General features: G+C 38.0%; 1 protein-coding gene across 1 annotated transcript in view; it reads left to right on the forward strand.

Annotated features, from left to right (window-relative positions):
- Window positions 1-3,790: 3,790 nt before the first annotated feature.
- EFHC1 (EF-hand domain containing 1) overlaps window positions 3,791-27,491 on the forward strand; it is an 86,078-nt gene continuing 62,377 nt past the window's right edge. Inside the window, exons 1-2 of the mRNA XM_072642446.1 lie at window positions 3,791-3,973; window positions 8,468-8,689. Of these exons, the coding sequence (XP_072498547.1) occupies window positions 3,911-3,973; window positions 8,468-8,689 (285 nt within the window). The 5' untranslated portion in view covers window positions 3,791-3,910. The remainder of the gene's footprint in view (window positions 3,974-8,467; window positions 8,690-27,491) is intronic.

Raw genomic sequence — 27,491 nt, forward strand, 5'->3', positions numbered from 1 at the left:
TCCACTTTCTCCCTAATTAGCCAAGGAACAGACTAAAGAATCTACCAAAAGTCTTAATGAAGTGGCATACCTTGTGCCCTACCCATTTATGGGGTGATTTCTAATTCCTTGGAGGAGGGCAGTAAAACTGTTTAAGATTTATAACATACAAAGTTAATAAGTTACTAGATTTGGAGTTGAGGACCTGGATATGAAATTTAAACACAGGTCTGACCTGGTTACTCTCCTGTTCAAGAAATACCCATGGCTACCTCTTGCATATAATATAAAAAACAAACTCCTGTGTTTGGCTTTTCAAGCCCTTCACAATCTGGTTCCAGCCTACCTTTTTAGGTTTAGTGCATATTATCATCCTACACATATTCTACATTCTTGTGAAATTACCATGTTTGGTGTTTCCTTTAAATGACATTCCATCTGACATCTCTATAACTTTACGCAGACTATCTCCCAAGCCTTGAATGTACATCTTCCTGAGGTTGACCTGGTTTCTCTCATGAGTTCCAGTCCCAAAACACTGACTGCCTTTTGGACATAGATGTCCCACAGATAACTCAAATTTAGTATGTCCAAAACACACAAAAGGAAGATGACAGGGAGAAGAGGAGGGAGGGGAGGTACCCAGGTGCTGGGGAATGAAGGAGAAGTCCAGAGAAGTCCAAAAGCACCAAAAGCAGTGTAGCTGGTGGGAAATAGGGAGAAGAATACATTGAACCCTTTTCTTAAATAAAAGCCTTACAGCCTATGGCCTTGACCTATAGCCAAGAGTGTCCAATTAGAGGGGCCAAAAAATGTGAGTACCAGGCAGATTCAATCTTTCAGGATAATGAAAACCCTGAAAAGGGAAGGCATGGTAGAAAGGTCCAATGAAATCCAAAAGCAGTGTAGTAGAAGAGAAAGGGGGAATCACCATCTTTCCCATTACTAGGTTGGCCACCTCCGTGTTATCCACAATTTCTCACTCTCTCCTAACCTACATATCAATCATTTGCCTAAACTTGTTGCTTCTTCATCCGCAATATCTCAAACATACAACCTCTTCTTCCTACTCAGAGGTCCTCACTCACTCACACACTCCCTACTCACAAACCCTCATTACCTGTGACACATAGGAGATGCTATATAAATGCTTATTCTCTCAACTCCCCCCTCCCTGCTCAGTAGACTCCTAATAGGTCTCCTTCCCTCAAGTCTCTTCTCTCTCCAATCCATCTGGCACACAGCTACCAAAGTGTTATGCCAGAAGGATAGCACTGACCATGTCAATCCTCTTTTCAATAAAGTTCAGTTTATTTATTTACCTCTTGGACAATGGCCCTAAATCTGAAATCTGTGAGGTTTTTTTGGTACAAAATTTTTTGATAACTGTATTTTAACATAATTGTATATTTTATACTTTCATGTATTTCATTTTATGCATTTAGAAACATTATGAGGAGTCTATAGGCTTCCCCAGACCGCTAAAGGGGTCCATGATGAACACAAAAAATGTTAACAACCCTTGCCTTAGGATCAAACATAAACTCCTCTGGAGTTTAAAACCCTTTACAACCCGGCTCCAAAGTATCTTTCTTGTCTCATTATATATTACTTTCATTCTGGTACCCTAGACTAGCCAAACTAGCCTTCTTATTCTTCATTATAAAGGACTCCATTTTTTTGTCTCCATGCTTACCATTGTCTCTTAGAATATGTAGTTTCCTTCAAATCTCAGCTTATGAATCAGTTTCTGCAAGAAGCTTTTCCTGATCCTCCCTGCTCCTGAATCTCCCTCCCACTTACCTCCAATACTTAACATCTGTTTCTTATTTATTTTGTATATGTGTGTATGTATGTATGTATAGTACACAATCAATAAATGCTATTTATTGATTGTGTACTTAAGAGTGTAATAGGTTATTAAGTGGATCAGACAAGATCAAAATCTATTCGCCACAAGGTCCTTCTCTCCTTCCTCCAACCTAGCCAATGTGAAACAGCATCCATCAACCTCCCTCAGTAGCCAGTCACAAAATCAATTTTCACCATCAGGAATTTAGTTCTCATTCAACTGAAAACCCACTGTGCTCTAGTTTAGAGAGTAATTTCTTCTCTTTCCCCACCCCCCTTTTCTGGGAGATTAAGAACAACAGGTTGAAACTGCCCCAAATACCATTTAAAAATATAGGTGCACAACTTGGTAACAAACCTCTTGCTCAGAAAAAAAAAGGCAGGACAATTACCTCAGGATAACATGAGAAACAGGCAGAATACATATGCCTTCACCTACTCATATAATTTCAGGAACCCTGGACAAAGTCTCATCCTTTACCCCATGGTTGGTTGATGCCTTCAAATATCAACATTAGAGATAAATTTTTTTTGACTTCAGGTTTTGTCACCTGTGAACATGTAGATACTCTCACAGATGGGGAAAAGATTGTATTAGTGGTTGTTTGCAACACAATATGGGTAAACTTAAAAGGCAACAAACTTAATGCTGTTTTATCATCATCACTTCTTAAGAAAAGTTATAATAGAGCAGGGCTTCTTAAACTTTTTGCCACATTTCAGAAATGCTGTGATAGAAAAGAATGTGGAGTTAGTAACAGGAAGCAAAAAGGAAAGGTGGGATGGGAGTGGGAGACAGAGGGAAAAGCTATTGATTGCCTTTTGACCCAGCTATACCACTTCTAGGTCTATACCCAAAAGAGATCAAAGAAAGAAGAAAATAACTTTTATATATAAACAAAAATATTTAATAGAAACTAAGAAGTCCATTAACTGTGGAAATGGCTGAATATATTGTGATAGATCACCATGATGGAATACTGCTGTGTTGAACAAAATGAGGAAATATATGATTTCAAGAGACATAGAAAAACTTTTATGAATTAATGCAGAATAAAGGAAGCAGCACCAGGACAACTTATAACATCACAATTACAAAAACAATTTTGAGGACTTAATAAACTGATAATGAAATGAGTGGAACCAGGAGAACAATTTTGTGTGAGAACGCTGTAAAGCTCAACCTTGAAAGCTGTATTATGATCAATACAATGACCCTTAATGATTCCAGGGGACACGTGATGAAATGTTTATTCATTACAGAGAGGTGACAGATTTAGGATGCCAAATGAGATATAATTATATCTACATCTATATTGTGTATACCATTGAAGGAATTTATTTTACTTGACTATGCATATTTGTCATAATAAATTTTTCTTTTTTAGAGAAAATATTTTTTTTTAATGGGGGTGGTAGTGCTACAGATGTGAAATGTGCACACTTAGATGAAGTCACTATTTTATTAGTGTAATTAACTGTATTTCTTTGTTATGGAGGCCTCTCACTGAGTGGGAGTGATCTGTAAATGTAAAACCAAAACACATCAATAAAACTTAAAAAAAAAAATGAACCAAGTCAAACAGGGAAATTTTGTCATTACTATTCTAAATTTACTACACTCTTAAACTGCGTAACAGAAGTTCATTGTGTCCCATACAATTCTCTGCTTTTCTTCTTTGTGTACTGAAATGTTTACAGCTTATTAAGTTCATAATCAAAATTTTAAAAAAGAAAAGAAAGGAAATCCAACTCCTCTAAATGTCATAATTCCGTGCAGAAGGCCATCCCCCCACCCCCCACCCCACCATGCTGTCACTGGTGCGGAGCATCCAGCATCAGAAAACACTCTCATACTGCTGCAAGGTCGCCTATTCAAGGGGTTCACAAGGGTGCAAAGAGGACGCCACCACCGGAATGCACAGGCGCAGATACGTCATTCCCCGTTCTGTCTGCTACTGTTCAGTGCCCTGCGAATGTTTGGCGTTGCCATGGTTGCACAGCCCTCGTGCGAGTTCCAGTCGCCAGGGCAACGGGATAGACAGAAGCTGGGCTCTAGAAGGCGGCAGCGGCTGTGGCGATGATGTCCAAGCCTGTGCACGGGCTGCCCCTCCTGCCGGGTTTCTCCTTCAGCGACCCCAGGGTGAGGAACAGCCCAGCTCCAGCTGGGCCTCGGCACGCCTACTCCCACTCCTCACCTTTTCTAAGGGCAGCTAGCATCCCCAGCTGGGCCCAGTCCCAATTCTTTGCCTCCCACAGCCCATTCCCTGTACCTCTCCAGCCCAGCCCAGCTTCCAGCTCCACCTTCCCCCTCCAGCTGCCGACGTTATCCTTCTTCCAGCTCCACCTCCCTTTACCCAAGCTGCATCCCTCCTCCAAGTCTTTTTCTGCGCCACCCATCCCTTCTCCCAACCTGTCTCCCACCTCTAGCTGTAGACTTCTCCCCCAATCAATCTTATCCTCCCACGACCATCTAGATGCAGCCCTCAGCCCCACTTTTTTCCCTTCTTTCAGACCGATCTCCTTCCCCCTCCAGTCCTCTCCTCTCAAATTGAGAATACCCTGAAACATGATATAAAATTCAAAATAGGCTTCATCTTTTCTCTCGAGGCTTACCCCCAGCCTCAGTCCTCTCTACCAACTCCCATCCGTTCTCTCAGGTCAATCTCCTACTCCACCCCCACCCCCCAACCTCAACCCTCTTCCTCCAACTCCCATCTTTTTTCGTAGCCTAAAGTCAGCTCTCTCTACAGACCCCCATCCCTTCTCCCAGAACCATCTCCCACACCTTTCCCTTCCCATCCAGAACATCTTCCAGCCCCGAGGTCCATCTCTACCCCCCAGCTGCAGTTCCCGGCTTCATTCCCATTCCTTCTTCCAGCAGCAGCCCTTTCTCCATGCATTCCCATTCAGTGCATTCTTTCCCTCAACCCCATCCCTATTTCCTAGCTTCTTCCCTCTTTCCCATCTTCGTTCCCCCATCCATTAACACTAATAATTGACATTTACACAGCCTTTTGTAAAGGTATTTATATAAATTCTCATTTGAGCCTATCCCATAGCCCTCCTAAGTCTCAACCTTGTTCTTTTTCCTCAAAACTCCATTCTTCCTCATCCCAGGTCCAACTCTGTTGCTTCCTCTCCCTCTATTCCTAGCCTATTCCTGTATCTCTCTTCTCCCACGTCCATCTCTCTTCCTTCCAACTCTGTCTCTGAGATCCTCTACCTCTTCTCTTATCTCCATCTCCATTCCTTGCCTGCCCTCTCCACCAGTGGTACAGTATAAAGAGCACAAGCTGGACTGTGGAGTGATCTGGATTTAAATCCTGCTTCTCATCCTTTCTAGCAATGCCACAAAGTGACATCCCTTAACCCATCTGAGCTTCAGTTTCCTCAGCTGTAAAATGGGGATCACAGAATCTAGGGGATGGAAGCACCCATTACATCTAAACAAGAATCTTCTCTATGGCGTCTTCAGCATCCAGCCTCCACATGAAGACCTCCAGTGAGAGGGGACCCACTAATTCCTGAGGCAGCCCATTCCACTTGTGAATAGGTCTAGTTGTTAGGAAGCTTTCCCTTACATCAAGACTAAGTCTGTTTCTCACTACATCCATCATTTCTCCTACTTCTGCCTTCTAGGACCAAATGGAAAAAATACAATATCTCTTCCAGGTCATAGACCTTCAAATACTTGAAAACAGCTACCTATCTTAGATAGGGTGCTAAGTTTTCTTTTCTCCATAGGCTAACCAGGAGGTAGGTACTCTGGGATAACGGTAATTGTTGTACTTACTTCAATAAGTTGTTTTGAGAGAAATAATTAGTAAACCCATATTATGAATGGTAGCTATTATTTTTATAACTCTGCCTCTCCAAGTCTTCACCCCACCTAAGCCCCCTTTCCAAGTCTTTCCTACCAACCTCTGTTAGTGCTTTCACCTGTAAAATGAGATGATTAAATACATATAGCACTTTCTTCACAGGATTGTTGACAGACATGCACTTTGTAAATCTTTAAGCATTCATGATAGAAAATGTGAGTTACCATGCCTCTTCCTTCGGACTGCTAGCCTCATTCCATCTTACTAACTCTAGCTGTCTTCTCCCAGCCCCATCCATCTACAACTTGCTTAAAGGCAAAAGAGACCTTCAGGAAACAAAGTTCACCAATTGACTTGGTCAAGCAAAGCTGTAAAAGAGGGGGAAAAAGTAATCACTCTGATGAAAACTAATCTGACTGGTTGTATACTAATGTTAAAATCTCCTTCTTCATCAACATTTCTTATACTCTTTGAACTTTCTTTTCCCTTCCTCCCTATGTTATCCTTCCCCATTTGTCAGTGTGTCCCTTCCTCTACCCCAGTCAAGATACCGACCCCATCCCTGATCCACTTATACCTTCACATCAAACTGTCTGACAGAATCTCCTCTTCCTATAGCAGACTAGTTGCTTCCTTTCTAAATTTCCAGTTTTGCTTGACCAAGTTAATTGGTGGGTTTTTGTTTCCTGGAAGGTCTCTTTTGCCATTTAGCAAGCAGATTGCACAGAAGGAGCCAAAAGTGTACATACTTTACATTTGAGTTTTCCAAGTGCATGAAATGCTTTGTATTCAATGGCACAAAATGGCGATGTATTTCTCTTGTATTGCACTTAGATGTCAGATTTGGTGAGGGAATAAAAATTATGGGATTCCCTCCCCTTGTTCATTGTGATTATAGGGAAATTGTGAAGTCCTTGCTTGTGTTGATCATCTTTGACCTTCAGAATTAGATGCAAGTTGAATTTTCTGCAATTTGAAAATGATGCTAAAAATTTGCTGGGGATGGTGAGTTAGTACTTAGTAATGAGTTGAAAGTTTTTTGCATATGAGCCTGTGGCCATTCTTAGAGGCAGGCAATTTGAGTGACTTATCAGGCAATGGCTTTCTGCTGTATCCATTGCTGTCACCTAAACAGAATGAACTGTTAGCACTATGCACTCAAACCAATAATTTAAGTGGTACCAATGACGATGCAGTGAATCAAAGTAATGTGAGGTCCTATTTGCAGTATTGTGGGCCATTAGTGGAAATGTACAGAAAAGATTTTGTGAAAGGGAGGGCAAGGTGATGACAGTATATGCTTTTTTCTTGAAAGGCCATTTTTCTAGAATTATCCTGGTTCCTGCATGAGGACTCAAAGTTGAGGCACATTACAAATTAGCGAAGCCTCTTAACCAAAAAGGAAAAAGCAAATTGAAGTAACAGATGCTGCATTTGTCCTTACAGATAGAAGAAGAGAATAGAAATATGGATACCACAACTACTGCTACTGTTACTACTACTACCACCACCACCATTCACATAGTGCCTTATGGTTTGCAAAATACATTATATTATCTTATTTGATCTGACCACGAGGGAGGTAGCACCCAGTGTAGGGTATTTCCTGTGTCATATATTATGAGGTAGCATGATATAGTAGTTAGAGAGCTGACCTCAGGGAAGACTTGTTTCAATTTCTGCATCTAATGCATATTAATGAGTATGTCATTTAATCTCTTAGTACTAGACCAGAGGTATCAAACTCATGGCTCAGGTTGCAAGGAGTCTGCAAAACTCCTTTGTATGGCTGGAACCAAACTGAAATGTCATTGGGAAATGTCTAACAAAATAAATAAAAATACAACATAGATATGTTAATTTGTGGTTTCTAAGTCAGTATGTAGCCCACAGGGTTCTGTTTTCTATTTGAGTTTGATATCCCTGCTCTAGGCAGGACTCAAAACCGTATATTGCAGAGGAGATGCCATTCTGGTTTGGTAGAGAGGGTTTCTGAATCTGGGAATTCCCTGTAACAATGAAATCACATTCTTATCCATGCATTGTGAATCAGAGGCAGAACTTATTGAGAGTGACTTATTGTGAGTTGTGTTGCATATTCTCCAGTTCTCATAAGAAGGATATTTAATCCAGTGCAGCAAAAGAAGGAAACACCTACTATGTGCCAGGCACTACGCTGTTTTACAAATATCTCATTGGATGCTTATAACAATCCTGTGAGGCAGGTGCTATTCTTGTCCCTATTTTATAGCTGAGGAAACTGAGGCAGAGTCAAATATGAACTTGTCTTCCTGACTCCAGGCACAAGTAATCCATCTGTGCCACCTAGCTGCTGTATACCCTAGTCTTGAAAGACATTAGGCCAGGATTCAAGGAGATTAGACTGTGGGCAAGAAAAAAATTTTAACTAAAGATTAATAGAGATTTCTCAAAACTAGCAATTCAGGTTACTGAATATTGCTCCTAACGGATGCCATGCCTTATTAATTATGAGATAAAATGGTCACAATCTTAGCTGATAAAGCACTTTTTTACCCTGTTTCCAAAGATGATCTAGTTGTAAATTAAGGAGCAGGACTTTATAAGGCTTATTTTCAGCTCAATCACTACCTCATTGTTTCGCAACCTAGACAAGTAATTCAATATTTCACCAAAAATGTGATTATCTTTTAATTGTGTTCACTTTCTCCATGGAAGTTTAATGATGTTTAAAAACAAGGAATAAAAATTGTTTTTATAATAATGGGTTCTACAGTAATATGTTACAAATGCACATGTGGTAGTGTTCTTAATGATTCCTTTTCCATCCTCAGAAAACTACCTTTCACCGAACCCAGACATTTGGTTATAGGAATGGCTATTCCTACCCTCTATTTCCAACAACGGGCATCGGTGGAGATAATCTCAATGTCAGCCAGCTGTGTCCAAATGCTTTGGATGAGTTGGCCAATAAGAGACCTGCAGTGACCTATAAAGGACCCAAGCAGGCCCCACCTTCTGATTTTGTTCCTGCACATGTGATCTTTGACAAAAAGGTATAATTTGGGATTAGTAATATTTTAAAAGTTTGAGAGACAGTTTCTGGATAATTAATCATTTTATTAACAATGTTAACATTTTATTAATAAAAGATTAATAATACTCTTGAATGCCAAGGACCAATCATGGCTATGGGTTCACAGTTTATATGCCCTTGGAAGAGTGGGTGTTCCTGATAGTAGCAATCAACTCTGATTAGTTAACAATGAGAGAGAATGAATATACAATGAGATGTGGACCTATTCTAATGAGGGATGTAACTTTGATTATGTGGTTTACTTCTAAATTACCCAGTTTGGGGCAATCTAATTATAGAATTTATGTCTCCACCCAAACCTGAGCAGAGCACAGTGGACTGGGAGATTCACCTTAGATTAAATTTCTTTGTAAAATTGGGTGGGGTAGCAATTCTTAGATTGAGGAGAATTGTTCATTGTCATCAGAGGCTGAGCCTTGAAATGAGGACTTTGGAAAAAGGGGGGAACTTTGGATCTCCCCAAATCAGTGGTGATTAGTAATTATTTCTCTCAGATTGTATGAGCGCCTTTGTTTTCATGATGAACCAACTCTTTGCAGAGGAGTTAACAGTAAACCAGGTTTCAGAGAACATACCAAGGAGAACGTTTTTTCAGTGCTTCAACTCTTAGACAGTTGAGCTCTGAGTTGAAAGAGGCTTTCTTTAGTAAGGAAGAACATTTTAGTAAATAAATGAAAGAAATTCCCCAGCGATCTCACTGTGATATGTTCAGGATACAATTTAAAGACAAGATAGATTAATCCTGAAATCCAGAGGTGGGGGGTAGAGGGGTAGAACTCCAGTTATGCTTATTTGCTGTGTGTTTCTTCTTTCGAAAAGTATGCTGTAGTGGCAAGAGATCTCTGATCTCAGAGGATCCCATAAAAGTCATAATGAAAACAGTAAGTCCATCTACTTAAATGGCTATTTCCTCCCATCTCTCTGAATATGTTTTTAGTTCTACAAAAAATAGTGCAGACTTAACTAAAGAGCAAACTATGTAGGGTTTTTCATTTTTCTCCATGTGTTTGCCATGTGGTAGATCTATTCTTTGTATCTATTGACATTTTCGTCTCATTACTGCTTTTCCCACTGTGCAAGTCTATTTTCTTTCCACACCTAGTCTTGCTATTTCCTCAGTTGCTTTATGATCTGGATAATACTTTTGTATTTGCCAGAGGGTTTTTTTTTGCCTCCTTTTTGGTGTCTTTTGGATTACTTTTTAGTTATTTTTTTTTTTTAGTACATGAATTAGTGGCGTTCATTTGACTCTGTATTTGGACCTTTTTATTTATCCTGGGGTTTTTCTTTTTTCAAATGTCTTCTTGGGATACTGATGCATTTGGGGGTTTCTGGGAACCCCAAAATGTCAGTGTACAAACTGTCTTCCAATCAAGCGACAAGGTTTATTGTAATGCCAATAGCAGCGGGCAGGGTTCCTAGTGAACCTGCAACTTAATGAAGGTGAGACTGATGTTTATGTAGAAAAAAGACAGTGAAAGAATCTGGGTGCTATTGAGGAGTGGTACATAGCATGGGGTGAGCCAGGTGCTACAGTGAAAGGAATATCAAGTAGGCTAATTAGATGATCTAGGTGGGATTAAAGAGTGACCTGTATATGCAAGTAGTTTGGAGTGGGTCAAGTATGACAGTGAAAGTAATGTCAGGTAAGCTAATTATGTGGTCAAGGAGGGCTGGGGTGGGCCAATTGTCTTGGACAGAGGCGCCAGTAATATAGGCTGCTGAAATGTATGGGAAAATTCAGGGCCTTTAGGGGTCCATGTCCCTCACCCCTTCAGTACCATATTTCCTTTGTCATTGTTTGACTTATGCCATCTATTCAGTTCTCCAAATCTGTCTTTGCTCAGTATGATGGATAATTCTACTTCATTCCAGAATTGAAGAGCTTCTGTTGACATTACTGTTTCTTTCCAAACCAGGCCTTTGGCTCATCCCACCAAGTTTCTGGCCTCCTGGTCAGCCATTTAGGGTTCCATGGAATCTAGTCTGCAAGTGATATAGTTGATGGTCCATATCATGGCTAAATAAACTACCTAATTAGTCTCTGAGTGATAGCAAATGTACTAAACCTATCAAGTCTATCTCTGACTTTCTGTGAAGTTTTAAATATACAAATGTATTTCATCTTGTCCAGCTCTCAGATCTTCAAGGGCCCATAGACATTATGTATATGTAGTATATTTGGTTTTCTGTTTCATTTTGTTTTCAAATTTATTTATTTTGTGCATCATAATTTCATAATTGCCGAGAATTTGCATTCTGGAGTCACTACCTATGAGTCTTGAGATAGGAAAAGCTTGTTATAGCACACTGATTTTTTGACATTTGGCTTTACAGCATAGGAAACTATGGGAAAAAAATTTATAAACTAAATTTACTTGACATATTTGCATTGTTTTGCCTTAAGTCCACTTAGAGTCAATGCAAATTGACTGTGTTTCTGGCATTATTTCTTAGCTGCTGGTACAGCTAGAAAAGTAACTACCAGGTTCAGGCACTTTTTTTTCTTATTAGCAAGTAAAACAATTTCCTGTCACTGCTTCATATTCCTAAAATTAGTAACAGAAATGAAAGTTGAGCAAAATAAAAGTGAGACCTTTTAAATTTGTCTTATGTGATGGGAAAATACCAAGCTTCACAAACAAAAAGATGTCAGAAAGCTCTACATCAAAAGTAAAATGCACCTACTCCCAGATTATTGTAATTCTGTTATGCCATCTTGCATGCAAACTAAATGTCACATTTTTTAAAAATCGTAAAATTCATTAAAAAAATCCATAAGCCATAGTTCTCCTAAGCTTCCCCTAGCCAGATGAAACTCCTGGCTGATTAAATTGAGGTATCCCTCTGCGGATAACTGATGCTCATTTCCCCCTTTCCTTCCTGCAGAGAACCAAGTTCAAAGTTTTGTGTTTCTCTCTGAAAACGAATGACATTCCAACTAATTGATGAAAAGCAAGGGACTTCTTTCATAAAATAGCTGTTTTCACTGTGAACAGTTTGTGACAGAAACTTGATCTCTACTTTGTGGGGAAGCAGAGAAGGAAATGACTTTTTACTGGAAAATCTAATTACTAAATATGTAATCAATCTATTTCTGTAATCTGCCTCTTACCTGCTAGTTTACACATTGGCCATGATTTCTAGCATGTCACCTGAGTTGTCCAATAAAAATGTGTAGTTTCAGGCACATGTATATTATAAACCAGAGTATTGCTAATAGACCTTTTCAGACAAGCTAACAAAAAGCAGGGAGGTATGTAAACAGAGAAAACAAATTATTAGGTAAATTGGGGCCACTTATAGCAACAGTGGGAATGAAAGATTTTTGTATGAGTTTGAGGAGTTTTAAAATAAGGAAACTTAATTTGTTTGTTTGTTTTCCACCCTGATAATTCCTCTGCAATCAGAAAGTGTTGCTATAAAGGATAGAGTTTGGCTGAGGAGAACTTCTTGAACCTTGCCTCCCTCCCCGATAGAAGGGGACAGAACTGACTCTCCCAGACCACACTTGTGATGGGGCCCTCAACCATGGGGCCTGGCTTTGAACTGGAATGTTCTTCCATTTGGCTGCTGTTTTGCCATCTCTTGCTTCTCTAGCATGGAGGTGGAAATTGATTAGCAGGCACCTGCTTTGGCTCCAAACAATGACTCACTTCCACCTGAAACAAAAGGTTTCTGAATCAAGTTATATTTTGCCTTTTGAGAAGTTTGTGCAAATATACAAATAATTAATTTTTTAAAAAATCATAAGCCATGGCTCTCCTAAGCTTCCCCTAGCCAGATGAAACTAATGACTAATTAAATTGAGGTATACCTCTGCTAATTAATCTAGAAAGAGTAGCAATTAAAGGGCAGTAGCAAGAAAATGTATTAGGATATCACCTGTGACCACACCAGGCACAAAGGAAAAAAGTTGGGGATTTCAATCTTTCACCTCTTTCCCATCATTCTTAAAGACAGTTACCTTTCAGTTGTCCCCCCTCAGTCATGCAGTCTCTCCATCATCTGTTGATTAATGAAGCCCCAAGGTAGACAGTGGCCCATTTTACTGCTATCTTAAATTCCTGCTTATTCTCACAGCCTAGTTCTAATTTCCCAAGCTGACATAATTTGCCAAGTCAGTCATTCAATCTACATTTATTAAGTGCCTACTATGTGCCAGACACTGTGCTAAGTACTGGGGATACAAAAAAGAGGCAAAAGACAGTTTCTGTCCTCAAGGAGCTCACAGTCTGTTGGGGGAGACAGTATGCAAACAAATATGTATGAAGCAGGCAATGAATGTACAGGATAAATAGGGAAATGAAAGAAAAGCCATAGAGATAGTTTCTGGATAATTAATAATCAGTTTGTTAAGTAAGCTAGCAAATAATCAATAAATTGAGGTCCATGGTCTCTCTTGTAACCAAATGGAAGTCATTGAATGTCTAAATACTTTTGGAAAAGGGTGTGTCCATGACAGGTAAAAATCAACTCTGGTTGATAATTAATGAGGCAATGAATTTTACAATGAGGGGTGGACTTTCTCTAATGAGGGGCTGGGGAACTGTGATTTTGATCATGTGATCGATGACTTCCAGATCATTCTGCTCTCAGTAATCTATACAAAAGAATCTATTCTCCACCCAGTCCTACTGAAGTTGAACAATAGTGGGGTTAGAGCAAATATTCCACCTAGGTAAGATGGTCTGGGTGGAGTGAATTTGGGGGCTAGATTATAAATGTCCTTGACAGACTGGGCTTTGTATGAGCAAGCAAAAAGAGAATCTTTGGGTCCCATATATAAAATTGATTATTAGTATAATAGGAAAATAATTTTTCTCAATAGGAAATAATAATATTTAACGAAGGGGAGGCAGTAGAATTGAGAGGGACTAGAGAAGGCTTCCTGCAGTCCATTCTAAACCCTGCCATAAATCCTTGTTGCTTCCTGAATTGGGAAAGGAATCATGTCTCTTTTAAATACTAAACTCTATTTCCCACCTACATTTCATGGAGCGTGCATCTCCAAATGACTGATTATCCAGTGTCTGCACTAGAGAGAGAGAGGAGAAAGCCCATGTACAAGACTTACATGACCAAAGGAAACTTATTGGAGGCTATTCTCCACAGCCATTTGGAGATGAATTGGGTTGAGGTGCTGTTTTCCTCTAAATCTATGTCGAGGGTGTATGAGTGTGTATATGGGGGAGATGGTGAGATAACTACCTCAAAAATGACTTCCCATCTTTCCCTTTTTGTTTAGGAGAAATCCCAACTTTTATGTGTTAGAAATGTCCTTTCGTTTTGACAGGGTCAACGACGGTACTTGGGAGGAAGAAGGTGTTGTCTATTGCCTCTACTTCCAGGTCTACAATCTGGGATCTTGGTGCAAAGTAATTGGTTGAAGGGCATGAGAATATAGCCAGAATATTTCTCCACAACTCAAGATTGACTAACAAGGGGGGATAAGGAGGATCTCAGAATAATAATAGCTAGCATTCAGCTGAGGTTTGCAAAATGTTTTACAGATATTATCTCACTTGATGTTTTTTGCAACAACCCTGTAAGATCGGTGCTATTATTATCTCCACTTTACAGATGAGGAAATTGAGACTGAGAGATTGACTTTTCTAGGGCCATACAGCCAGTTAGTGTATGAGGCAGGATTTGAATGAAGATCTTTCTGACTCCTAAGCTGAGTGGTTCCATGTACTATGCTACCTAGAGTCATCTTATCAACAATTTCAGGCTTTATGGACAACTTGGATTCAGATGGATCTGTGAAGTTATAATTGGGGAAATGAGATCTCAACTGAGGGAAAGCAAAACAGGATAGCAGACAATTTTTAAATTGCCTTACCCATGCCGATAAGGTGGCCTTGTATTGTCCTCAGATGAAAATATAAACAGCCTCTGGTGGAGGTACTTTTGCCATTTTTTCCCTTCAGTATTCTACATGACACTGCTAACTCGTATTCTATGGGAAAGGGAAATTTGGGGGAGGGGGAGAGAAGAAGTTCCAATACACAAAGATCCTAATAGGGAGAGAAAGCCCTTAATTATTAATATAGCTATGTATAAATGTGTGTATGAGTGTGTACATTTTCTGGCAAGCGATATAAATTCATTTATATTCTCCAGAGTGAGGAAGAATAACACTGCGGTTACAGAATTCTAAGAAGCAAACATATCCTTATGTACATAATAGAAAGGGTCATGGACATTACAACCCAAACATTGTGAAATGAATTACGGCGGTGGTGTTGCTTAAATGGTGAAACCTCTCAGAGCTTACTTATTAGTAAATGCCTTTTGGTTCAGAAAAGGTGAGGAAATGGGATATTCTAATTAACTGAATTATTTTTTTCCCCATTGATGGATACTGAATGTAACACACTTAGCTGACTAAAACTGAAAGAATTAGAAAGCAGTACCACTAAAACTATAATGAAATGAATCTACTACTACAACTTTTTTCACATACCTCCCCCTCTCTCCACTTACATGACCATGATCTCCTTTCAGGTCCTCAGCCCTTCTTGCCTGGGCTATTGCCAGAGCATTAAAATTGATCTCCCTCCCTCAAGTCTCTCTCCATTTCATGCTCTATTTCACTTCCAAAGTGATATTCCTAAACCAAAAGTTTAACCATGTCATTCCCCTACTCAGTAAATTCCAGGTGCTTTCTTATTTTCTTTAGCATCAACAAATATTGCCTTCAGATAACAAACAGAGCCTTCAGAGTTCTTTACAAGTTGACCTCCATCTATTATTATATGATATTTCCATTCAAACTAGTTTTCTTACTCTTTCCTGTACATGATATTCTATTCCTGTCTCTATGCTTTTACAGGGTTTGTCGCCTTCCTCATCTCTACCTCTTAGAATCAATCCCTGGTTTCCTTCAAAGCTCAATCAGAATATTGCCTCCTGAAATTGGCCTACTCCCTAAACTGGCTTATAATTATTTTATATAGGTTAAATATGTTTACCTATTATTTCCCCTTGTAGAATATAAGCTTCTTGAGGGCAGATATTATTCCATGTTGATCCTTGTATACCCATCACAGTTCCTGGCACATAGTAGGCAATTTAACAAATGCTTGTTGCTTGAGAAAATTTAGGAACTTGTAGTATCTAAGGGAAGTTGTAGTGTAATAATGGGAAGGCTAACAAAACTGACCCCGAGGTCACAGGTTTCCTGATCCCTGAAGGTGGAAATGAATCTATACTGATTCTATGATATCCTTGAAGATGCATTTTTTAAATGTCTTTTTATTTGTAAAAGCAGAATGCAGACAAAACTTCTCAAAAGTAGGATGTTTACTGTGCCACATGTAGTCTGCAGCAGATAGTATGTAAAGACCTATATGATGAAGTCACTGTGGGCATTCTTTACTTCTGATATACTTCTTGCTTCAGGAAAGAGACTCAAAAAGGGAATTGACCATGCTCTCAAACTGAACAAGTTCAGCATTAACTGATCTCTCCAGATTCTAATATCAGTAATTTATAAGAATGAATCATTAACTCCTGTAAATTGTAACTCTGTCAAGTGGATTGTGATACTTACTTAAAATAACAGAGCATTTTTCCACAGTTATTTAGGGTAGAGGAAAGATGTTAAACTGATGGGGCAATGTGGAGAAGCATTGGACAGGAAGGTCAATGTACTTTATTTTAAAGTTAGAGTTATGATCCTTTCTTTTCCAGCCCAGACCACTATGAGTGTATGGTTGATAAACAGTTGCTACAATTTGCATTGTTAGTTAAAACTTTCCTTTTATATGTAACAGTTAACAGAAATCTGGAGGAGTAAAGAGGTCTAGTTCAAAGGACTGACCTCTAAGGGCACAGTGCCAGACCCCTAGTTTTTTTGAGCCTTTCTTTTAACTGTTCCAGCCCACTTATTTTGTAGATAAAAAAACTGATGCCCAGGCAGGTTTAAGACACACCCTAGCAGAGGTGGGGAATCTACAGCCTTGAGGCCACATGTGGCCTTCTAGGTCCTCAAGATCACAAAGAGTCAGACACAACTGAAAAACAATTGAACAACATTTATTTTAATAATGATTTTTGCCTATTTTGTTTTTAATATGGCTTATTAAGTTTATAATTTTACCAATATCAAACCAACCCTGCTTTCCAGGTATGAATCCAACTTGGTTTATAGCTTATCATACTTATTGCATGTTGTTTCGGTCACTTTGCTAATATTTTATTTAACATTTTTGCATCTGTGTTCATTAGGGATATTAATCTCTGGCATTCATTTTCTGTTTTGATTCCACCAGGTTTATGTATCTGTACCTATATCTATGTCATGGAAGGAATTTGGTAGGACCTTGACCCATAATCAGCACTTAATAAATGTTTATTGATTCTTTTTATAGATGATTTATATTGGAATTAATAGTTCTTTGAATGTTTGATAGAATTAATGTGAATCTGTCTGATCTTGGAGGTTTTTTTCTTTCAAAGTTCATTTATGGGATGTTCAGTTTCTTCTTAAAGAGGGTTACCTCCTTCTTGTTCTGTCAATTTGGGTATTTTATAATACAGTAAATCTTCATTAATTTCATTTAAGTTGTTGGTTTTATTGGGACATAGTTGGGGAAAATAGTTTATAATGTTATCTTTTCACATTTATTTGTTATGAAGCTGATAACAGTTACTACAATTTACGTTGTTAGTTTTATATGTAATAGTTCCTGGAATCTGGAGGAGTAAACTAGATAATGTCCTCTAAACATGACCTCAGCATCTAGGGAACAAAGGTTTGGGGACAAAGTCTCTTAGATGGCTCACTGATATTGAAAGAAGTGAGTTCTGGAGGGAATGGGACTACCACACCATTATGTCAGTTTGTAGTCCTTACTGATAGTGTTCACAAATAAACAGACCCGCACATCTGCAGTACTTTTAAAACAAAATTTATTGGATGGTTTAGTAGAAGAGAGTGAGCCAGAAAGGAGGTGTGGATCCCTTTTCCCAGGTTCTGGAAAGTTTATATTATATAGGATTTTGCCAAGGGCATATCCGCACATACAACATGAACCACATGTTATCACTTAAGCAGTTTTGCTGAGAGAGCAACTTGAAAGCAAAATAGATTGAGGTTAGTAAATACAAACATTCAGTAAAATTTGGGCAAAGCTTAGATGGACCCAAAACAAGATCTGGGTGTGGGGACTTAAAACAAAACTATTTGGGGTTGTTCAAGGATCTGGGGGAAGAGGGTATTTATCTCTGACATTCCTAGAGAGTTACTGAGGTCAGGGTGACGTTCTGGGTTTAAACAATCTCTAGTCATATAAAGTTAGGCTCAAACAATATTAATCAGTGATAAATAATAATCCACACTGACTGAGATAGTGGTAAAAGGATTGGTGTGGACTCATCCCTGTTTTCTCTTAAAAAAATTTTTAAATATTTTATTTTTTCCAATTACATGTAAAGACAATTTTCTTTTTTATCAATTTATTTTAAACTTAAATACAAAATAAGAAAAGAAAAAAAAAGAATTGCCATGTGTACAGCAGAACGTAAGAGAGGATTCAAAATAAACATCACTGAAGTTCTATTTCAGGAAAGCCTATATAATAAATGTTACACATTATGTTCTAAGCTCTCCATCTTTTCTTTGTTTCCTTGTAAGTGTTCTTTTGTTCTCTGCTGTGCACTTTTTATTTTGTTCTTTTTCCCCCCTTCCTCTCCCCACCCACCCAAGGCTACAGTTCAGCATGGATGAACATACGTACACATGCATGAGCGTGAATATATATACCTATATACACACATACACATATATAGCATACATACATATACTCACACATATATACTCACATATGCATACATATATACACTCATAATATGTACATGTATTTACATATATACATGTATATACATATATGCATATACATACACACATACAATTACTCATACATATACTTAGGTATCTATAATCATAATCATATATAGACATCTACATTCATATGCATCTATATAGGACTATACTATTCTTGTCTTCTGTTTCTGTGAGGGTGGATAATGTCTTCCTTCATAGGTCTCAGTCTTTCCATATTTTTCTAAGTCCACCAACTCATCATTTCCTATACACCAGCAATGGTCTAAAACAGTATTATTGTTTAATGTGGCTGACATAAAGTGTAGTTTCCCTTTTGTTGCCTTTTGATTAAATCTGTTTTAGTTTTAACTTTGTCTGAGATCATGGTTGCTACCCCTGCTTTTTTTCCCCTAATAAATTCTACTCCTGATCTTTATTTTATGTTTGTGTATATCTCTTATTTCCTATCCCTCCTGACTCCTCTACTTTACCTGCTACTTTGCCCTCCATTACTTAACCTACCCTTCCACCAAAGATGCCTCCCTTATCCTCTCCTCCCACCATGAAATTTTTCCTTTATCCTCTCTGTCCTCCCTATCCCCTTAGCCTTTTATTTCTTTCTAAATTTAGAAGGCTTTTATACCCTTTTAAATATTAGATGTATTGTTCCTTCTTTAACCCATTTCCAATGAGAGTAGTGCTCCAGACTACTAGTAACCCTCTTCCCTTAGCTAATTCCTCTGAGTCAGTTCTTCCTCTTGTACCTCATTTGTATAAGATAATTACTCTTTTTACCTTTTCCTAGACAGTTTATTTTTTAGTATTGCATCATACTTAGTTTTACCTCAATCTTTCTGTCACGTCACCCAATTACTGATAACAATCTTAGACATGCAATTTATATTTCCTCATATAAAACGTAAAGTCTGTCCTTATTATTGCAATTATTCTTTGATGTTTATATTTCCTGTGGCCCTTGTATATCAAATTTTCTATTGATTTCAAGGCTTTTTGTGACAAAATCCTAAAGGTCTGGCAATTCATTAAACATCCATTTTTTTTCCATTCAGGATTATGCTTCGCTTTGCTCTATATGGTATTTTTGGCTGCAGCTCCAGTTCTTTTGCTCTTTGATATATATTATTTGAGACTTGCAGTCTTTTAGTGTAGCCAGTGTTCTGTCCCAACTCTTGTTTATTTTTGCCACTCTATGTTCTCTGTGAAGCACAATTTTGTTTTGTTTGTGGAGGACATCTGGAGTGCTTGGAATTTTCTGACCTACTCCACCATCTTGCCAGCATCCTCTCACGGTAAAGACAATTTTCAACATTCATTTTTTGAAAGATTTTGAGTTCCAAATTTTTCTCTCTCCCTCCATCCTTCCTCCCCAAGATGGCAAGTAATCTTACATAGGTTATATCTATGCAGTAATGTAAAAATTATTTCCATATTAGTCATATTATGAAAGAAGAAACAGAACAAAAGGAAGAAACAATGAAAATTTTTTAAAAATGAAATTAATATGCTTCAATCTGCATTCAGATTCTATCAATTCTTTCTCTGGACATTTTCCATTGCGTGTCTTTTGGAGTTGTCTTGGATCATTGTACGGTTGAGAAGAGACAGGTCAAACATAGTTGATTGTTACTGTTACTATGTACAATGTTCTCCTGATTCTGCTCCCTTCACCTAGCACCAGTTCATGGAAGTCTTTCCAGGTTTTTCTGAAGTCTACCTGCTCATTGTTTCCTATAGCACAATAATATTCCATTACATTCAGCCATTGTGCAATTGAAGGATATCCTCTCAATTTTCAATTCTTGGCCACCACAAAAAAAGCTGCTATAAATATTTTTGTATATGTGAATACTTTTCTCTCTCTTTCAAAAAATCTCTTTGGGTTACCAAATTAGTGCATCACTATTTCTTTAGATAGTTCTACAATGCGTACATAGTAGAATAGGTACAGTCTTCCCAGGTAACTGTACAGGGTTATGGTAAAGAGAGCTTCAAACCCAATGCCAGATAGAGACCAGGGTGGTGCACCTATCTTCCCCAGTCTTTATTTTAAGTAGAATGATAAATAAGTATAGTCATTCCCTTGCTGATTACTTTTTTTTAACAGCGTCATTTACTCCGCTCCTCTCTCCCAGCAGTACTTAAGGTAATATCCCATTGACAATAGAGATTCAATGAAGAGACATTTACAGTGGCAAGTTCATTGGATTTCACCCTCCCTACTTACTACTATATGATCTAGGTCAGGTCAGTCAACTTCATCTGTCTTAGTTTCCTCATCTGTAAAATAAAAGACCAGGAGTTCTTAACAAGGGATCCATTTGGGTTTTTTAGATAGATTTCAGGGTGTCCATCAATTTAGATGGGTTAAAAAGAGATTACATCTTTATTTTCACTAAACTTTGGTATCTTACATTTTTTTTTAATCTAAAAACATTATACTGGGGAGTCTCTAGGTTTGACTGGACTGCCAAAAGGATCTATGACATAAAAAAGGTTAGGAACCCCTAGACTAGAAAGATTCTCTCTAAGATCTTTCAGATCTCATACTTTCTGACCCTAGCTGGGTAAAGAGACACTAAGTGGGAGGAATGTACTAAGTCATTTTGGCCCTTTTGTTGATCTTTCTCAATCTGAATGAAAGCCAAAGAATATCTTTTCTATCACTCAAATAGACAAGCATTTATTTTGTACTAAGCATTGTGCTGGGCTATTTTCTCCTCTTTTTAACTTTTCTTCTATCTTCTCCTCTCCCTTTTAAAAAATCTATTTTTAAAAAGCTTTGATGCCTTTTGTTTTTCTATCGCTGTAATTTTTAGCTCTTTCTCATCTCTTCCGTTATGTCAGGTGAACCCTCCCTTATTCCAAAGAAAAACAGTTACGCAAAACCTACTGACAAAGTGACTGGTTCTGATGGTAAATGTACCATGTCCCGAGAGGAGGGAAGTATGGTTTCATTCTCTTCTCTGGGGCAGACTAAGATTGATTAGTGCATTAATCTGAGTTCATATAGCCCTGCTTGTTATTTTTATTTACACTAGAGTAACCATCATGCACATTATTCTCTTCATCTTATAAATGCTAATCCAGCTCAGACAAGTCTTTCCGTGTTTCTCAGTATTCGTCATACTGGCTATTTCTTATAACGCAATAATATTCAATAACATGGATCGATTTGTTCAGCCATTGATGGGCACTTCCACTTTGATCCACGTTTTTGCTACCTTAAAATGTGTTGCTTTAAACCTTGAAATACGTTCATTTCTGTCTTTGACATCCTTTGGCTATTTGCCTAATAGTAGGATCTCTGGGTCAAAAAGATAAACAGCTTAGTGACTTTTCTGGAGCAATTTCAGATTGTTTTTCAGAATAGTTGTATCTATTTACAGCTCCGTAAATCATGTATTAGTGTGTGTCTTCCCACGGCACTCCAACACTGTTTTGACTTCCCTCTTTTACCATATTTGCTAATGTGATGGATATGAGGCAAAATTTTAAGTTGTTTTAATTTGCATTTATTTGTGATTATAATTATTTTTTATATTGTTGATTTTTTGCATTTCTTCTTTTGAAAACTGCGTCTCCTTTGGTCATTGGAAAATGGCTTATTTATGTTAATTCCCTACATATTAGACGTTTATCAGGAATCTTTGATGCAAAGATTTTTTCCCCACTCAGTAATTTCTGTTCTTACTCTCATTGCACTGTTTTGTTAGTGTACCATTAAAAGATTATCTATAATCAAAATGATCTGTTTCATTTGTTCTGGTGTCTCCTATTTATGTTTTATTATGAATTCTCACCTTTACAATAGATGTCTAAATTTTTTATGCTATGACTTTTAAAGTTTGGAACTTATAGGGAACTTACAGGGAATTTTGGAACTTACAGGGAATAAGATGCTAATCTAAACCTGTTTTCTGCCTAACCACAAATTGTTTTCCCAGAATTTCTTGTCAAACAAGGAATCCTTTACCCAGGAATTTGTGTTCCTCAGATTTATTGAATACCAGGCTACCATGCTGATTGCTTTCGAGTTTTACATAGCTCACCTGTTCACTGATTTACTTTTTTATTTTTTAAGCAGTAGCAAATAGTTTTGATGACTGCTGTTTATTTATGTATATATGTATGTATATTATATATTCACATATATACACACATATGTGTATATACACAGATACACAGACATAGACAGATGCACACATACCTATGTGTGTATACATGAATGCATGTATATATGCATGCATATGTGTACATATATACATAGGCATGTACATTTATATATCTATATACATACACATATGTATGTGTGTATATATATAACTGTATGGAGAGAGAGATCTGGCAATTCATTCCAAAAGCCTGAACCAAAAGATTAGTGGGATGGACAGATAGTCCATATTTCAAATTCTACTGAACTAGATATTACCCTCAAATCATCTCTGTTGTAAAACATCAATTGGAGGGGTCATATGTATAGATGCTTCTTACCACCAAATGGAAAAGATTTGACAGCACTGATTGCCATGTTACCCTGTTGTCAAACTGCTTGATAATTTCTCAGATGATCTTGGTCACTCTATGCTGGCATCTTCCATGTCTACCTTTGTCTTTCATTCCTGACATTGATTTTCTTGTTTCTTAAAGAAATGCTATAGTAACTATGTGAGAGTCTCATTGCTCTCAAACTTTACTTAGCCAAAATACCTCTTCATTTTTCCTTCATACCATTCTCCAGCTGGTCATTTCAACGTTATACAGGCTTAAAATTCTAACATTAGCTGTCATTCCTCTGTTTCTTTTAAGAAGTCAGCAAATCCTGACACACTCTTAATCAACCAACAAGCATTTTTAAAGCACCTATGTGCCAGATACTGTGCTAGGAGCTGTGGTAATACAAAAAGAAACATGAAATACTCCTTCTTGTGAAAAAGTTTACTTTTATTGAAGAAGACAAAAATGTACATATATAAGTATGTATCAAATACATTTATCCCTTCTACATTGTGAAGTTTGGGGGCATGGCCCCCCATGATCTGGAAAATCCATGCAAAATTTTTTGGTGGTCCCTTTGTACCAGAAAAGAAATCTGATTTTTTTTTCTTTTTCTTTTATGAGATGTTTACAATACATTACTGTGAAATTTGGGGGGGGAAGCATTTGGTCCTAAGCTCTGTGTCATTTGCTAGCCTTTGTGTGTCATCTGCAACTTCCACAAAACTCCCCCCAGATTCCCACTTAATTTTTTTCTTTTTTTAAAATATAATTTATTTTCAGTTTTCAACATTCACTTCCACAAGATTTTGAACTCCAAATTTTCTCCCCATCTCTCCCCTCCCTTCCACCCCAGGATAGCATGCACCTGAACCATCCCTTTCACCAATCTGTTCTCCCTTCTCTCACCCCACCCCTTCTCCCATCCCCCTCCACTCTATTTTCCTGTAGGGCAAGATCAATTTCTATACCCCATTGTTGTCCAACTTTTTTCCCAGTTGCATGCAAAAACAATTTTTAGCATTCATTGTTAAATTTTTGAGTTCCACATTCTTTTCCTTCCCACCCATCCTCATTGAGGAAGCAAGCAATTTGATATAGGGCACACATGTGTAGCCATGAAAACACTTCTCTAACAGTCATGTTATAAAAGACTAACCCCACTTCCCTCTATCTTGTTCTGCCCTCAATTTATTCCATTCTCTCTCTTGACCTGTCCCCCCACAATAGTATTTGCTTCTGATTACTCCTTCTCCCAATCTGTGGTCTCTTCTATTATCCTCCCTCTCCTATCCCCTTACCCCCTTCCTTTCTGCAGGGTAATATAGATTCCCATACCCAACTGAATGTATGTTATTGCCTCCTTAAGCTAAATTCAATGAGAGTAAGGCTCACTTATTCCTTCTCACTTCTGCCTTCTTCCTCTCCATTATAAAAGCTCTTTCTTGCCTATTTTATGTGAGATACTTTACTACATTCTATCTCTCACTTTCTCTTTCACCCATTACATTCTTCTCAACACTTAATTTTATTTTTTAGGTATCCTCCCTTCATATTCATCTCACCCTGTGCTGTCTGTCCTTATATATGTGTGTGCATATATATGTATATATGCACACACATACATATACACACATGTAATATGCACATACACACATGCATATATCTACACATGTGTGTATACACACACACATATACTCTAACTACCCTAATACTGAGAAAAGTCTCGAACTACATATACCCTCTTTTCATGTAGAAATGTAAATAGTTCAACTTCAATGAGTCCCTTATGGCTTCTCTTTCCTATTTACCTTTTCATCTTTCTCTTGATTCTTGTATTTGTAAGTCTAATTTTCTATTCAGCTCTGATATTTTCAACAAGAATGCTTGAAAATCCTCTGTTTCATTGAAATTTCATGTTTTCCCCTGAAGTATTATACTCAGTTTGGCTGGGTAGGTGATTCTTAGTTTTAATCCTAACTCCTTTGACCTCTGAAATATCATACTCCAAGTCCTCTGATCTCTTAGTGTAGAAGATGCTAAATCCTGTGTTATCCTGATTGTGTTTACACAATACTTGAATTGTTTCTTTCAGGCTGCTCATAATATTTTCTCCTTGACCTGGGATCTCTGGAATTTGGCTACAATATTCCTAGCATTTTCCTTTTGTGATCTTTTTCAGAAGATGATCATTGGATTCTTTCAATTTCTATTTTACCCTCTTGTTCTAGAATATCAGGGCAGTTTTCCTTGATAATTTCTTTTTGATCATGGTTTTCAAGTAAATCAATAATTTTAAAATTATCTCTCCTGGATGTATTTTCTAGGTCAGTTGTTTTTTCCACTGAACTATTTTACATTGTCTTCTATTTTTCATTCTTTTGGTTTTGTTTTATAATTTCTTGATTTCTCATAAAGTCATTAGCTTCCATTTGCTCCATTCTAATTTTGGAGGGATTATTTTCTTCTTCTTCAGTGAGCTTTTGGATCTTTTTTTCCATTGGGCCAGTTCTGCTTTTTAAGACATTCTTCTCCTCATTGTTTTTTTTTTTTTTTTTTTTTACTTCTTTTGACATTTGGATTAATCTAATTTTAAAGGTGTTATTTTCTTCAGCATTTTTGGAGAGTCTCCTTTAGCAGGTGTTGACTCTGTTTGCATGATTTTCTTACATTATTCTGATTTCTCTTCCCAATTTTTCCTCTACTTCTTTTACTTGATTTTCAGAATCCTTTTTGAGTTCTTCCATGGACTGAGACCATTTTATATTTTTCTTGGAGGCTTTAGATGTAGGAGCCTTGACCTTGCTGTTTTCCTCTGGTTGCATGCTTTGATCTTTCTCCTCAAAAGAAAATACCATTTCACCAAGAAAGTCACCTTCTATAGTCTTATTTTTTCCTCCTTTTGGTCATTTTTCCAGTCAATTACTTAGCCTCTGAGCTTTCAGGGTTGTGCAGTTATTTTCAGAGAAATCTCTAAGGACCTGTAAGTTCTCAGTTCCTCCAAAGTGGTATGATCAAAGGAGAGGTGTTTACTCCTCTCCTCTCCTGGTCTGTGCTGCAGTCTGTGAACAATCACAAGCACTCTTTTCTGCCCTGGATCTGCAAGTAGGATTTCATCTCCACAGCTGGCACCAGCTCTGCCACACCAGCACTCCTCCTTGCCCCAGAACTGCCACTCAGGACTGGGACTCAGATCAGCCACTTGATTCCCCTACCGTCTGTAGGCCAAGAGTTCCAGAAGCAGCCACTGCTGTGGCAGCATCTTGGGGCTGCTACTGGGGTCAGACTATGTTCCTATCTCACCCAAGTGAGAGAGCTTTCTCGCTTACTTTTGAAGCAGTCATTTATGGGTTGAGAAATCTAGAAACCACAGCCCAGTGATTCAGCACCCTGAGGCCTTGTCCAGTCCCATCTGTGCTGATGTGGCTCACACTGGGCTGTGCTCATCTCCAAGTCCAATGCAGTAGACTCCTCCTATTGGCCTTCCAGATTGTCTTGGGCTGAAAATCTGTTTCACTCTGTCATTTTGTGGCTTTGACTGCTTTAGAATTTGTTAGGTCATTTTTTGCAGGTATTTTCAGCAGTTCAGGTGCAGAGCTCAAGCAGATCCCTGCTTCTGCTCCGCCATCTTGGCGCACCTCCCCCCCCCCCCTTAATTTCTTATGCTGACCCACAATATATAAAAACTGCAATGGGGAAAGTTGCAATGTGGAAGGGATACCTGTAATTTGAAGAGTTAGAGCAATAGGATCTTGAAAGGATCAGGAAAAGTTTCAAGCAGAAGATGATGTATGAGCTGAGTCTTGAAGAAAATAAGATATTCTTATTGGCTGGGGTGACGTGAGAGGATGTTTTAGTCATGGAGGACAGCCAGTGCAAAGTAACATAGGCAGAAGATGTAAGACTGCATGTGAGGAACTGCATGAAGACCAGTTTGGCTTCACCCTCCAGTGCTAAGAGAGAGTAATATCAAATAATGCTGGAAAGATAATTTGGGCCTACACCATGAAAGACTTCAAGTGCCAAGGAGAAGAGTTTATGTTTGATTCTAAAGGAAACAGGGAGAACATATATTGAGTAAAGGAGTGAGAAAGTCAGACTAGTGCTTCAGTAAGATAATTTTGAGATCTATATGGAGGGATGGATCCGAAAAGGAAAGACTTTTGTCAGGGACACAAATTAAGAGGCTATCTCAATAATCCAGGTGAAAGGTGAAAAGTGTGTGAATTAGAATGGAGACTGTGTAAAGAGAAGTAGATAGATGTGAGACTTGTTTTAGAAGTAGAACTAACCAGATTTGGCAACTGATTGTATATATGAGATAAAGGAGAGTGAGGATTTGAGGATGACAGTAAAGTTGGGAATATAGATCGGCACAGGTACATGGTAGGTACTTAATAAATGTTTATTGATT

The sequence above is a fragment of the Notamacropus eugenii genome, chromosome 2 (genome assembly GCF_028372415.1).
Source record: "Notamacropus eugenii isolate mMacEug1 chromosome 2, mMacEug1.pri_v2, whole genome shotgun sequence".
NCBI classification, from domain to species: Eukaryota; Metazoa; Chordata; class Mammalia; order Diprotodontia; family Macropodidae; genus Notamacropus; species Notamacropus eugenii.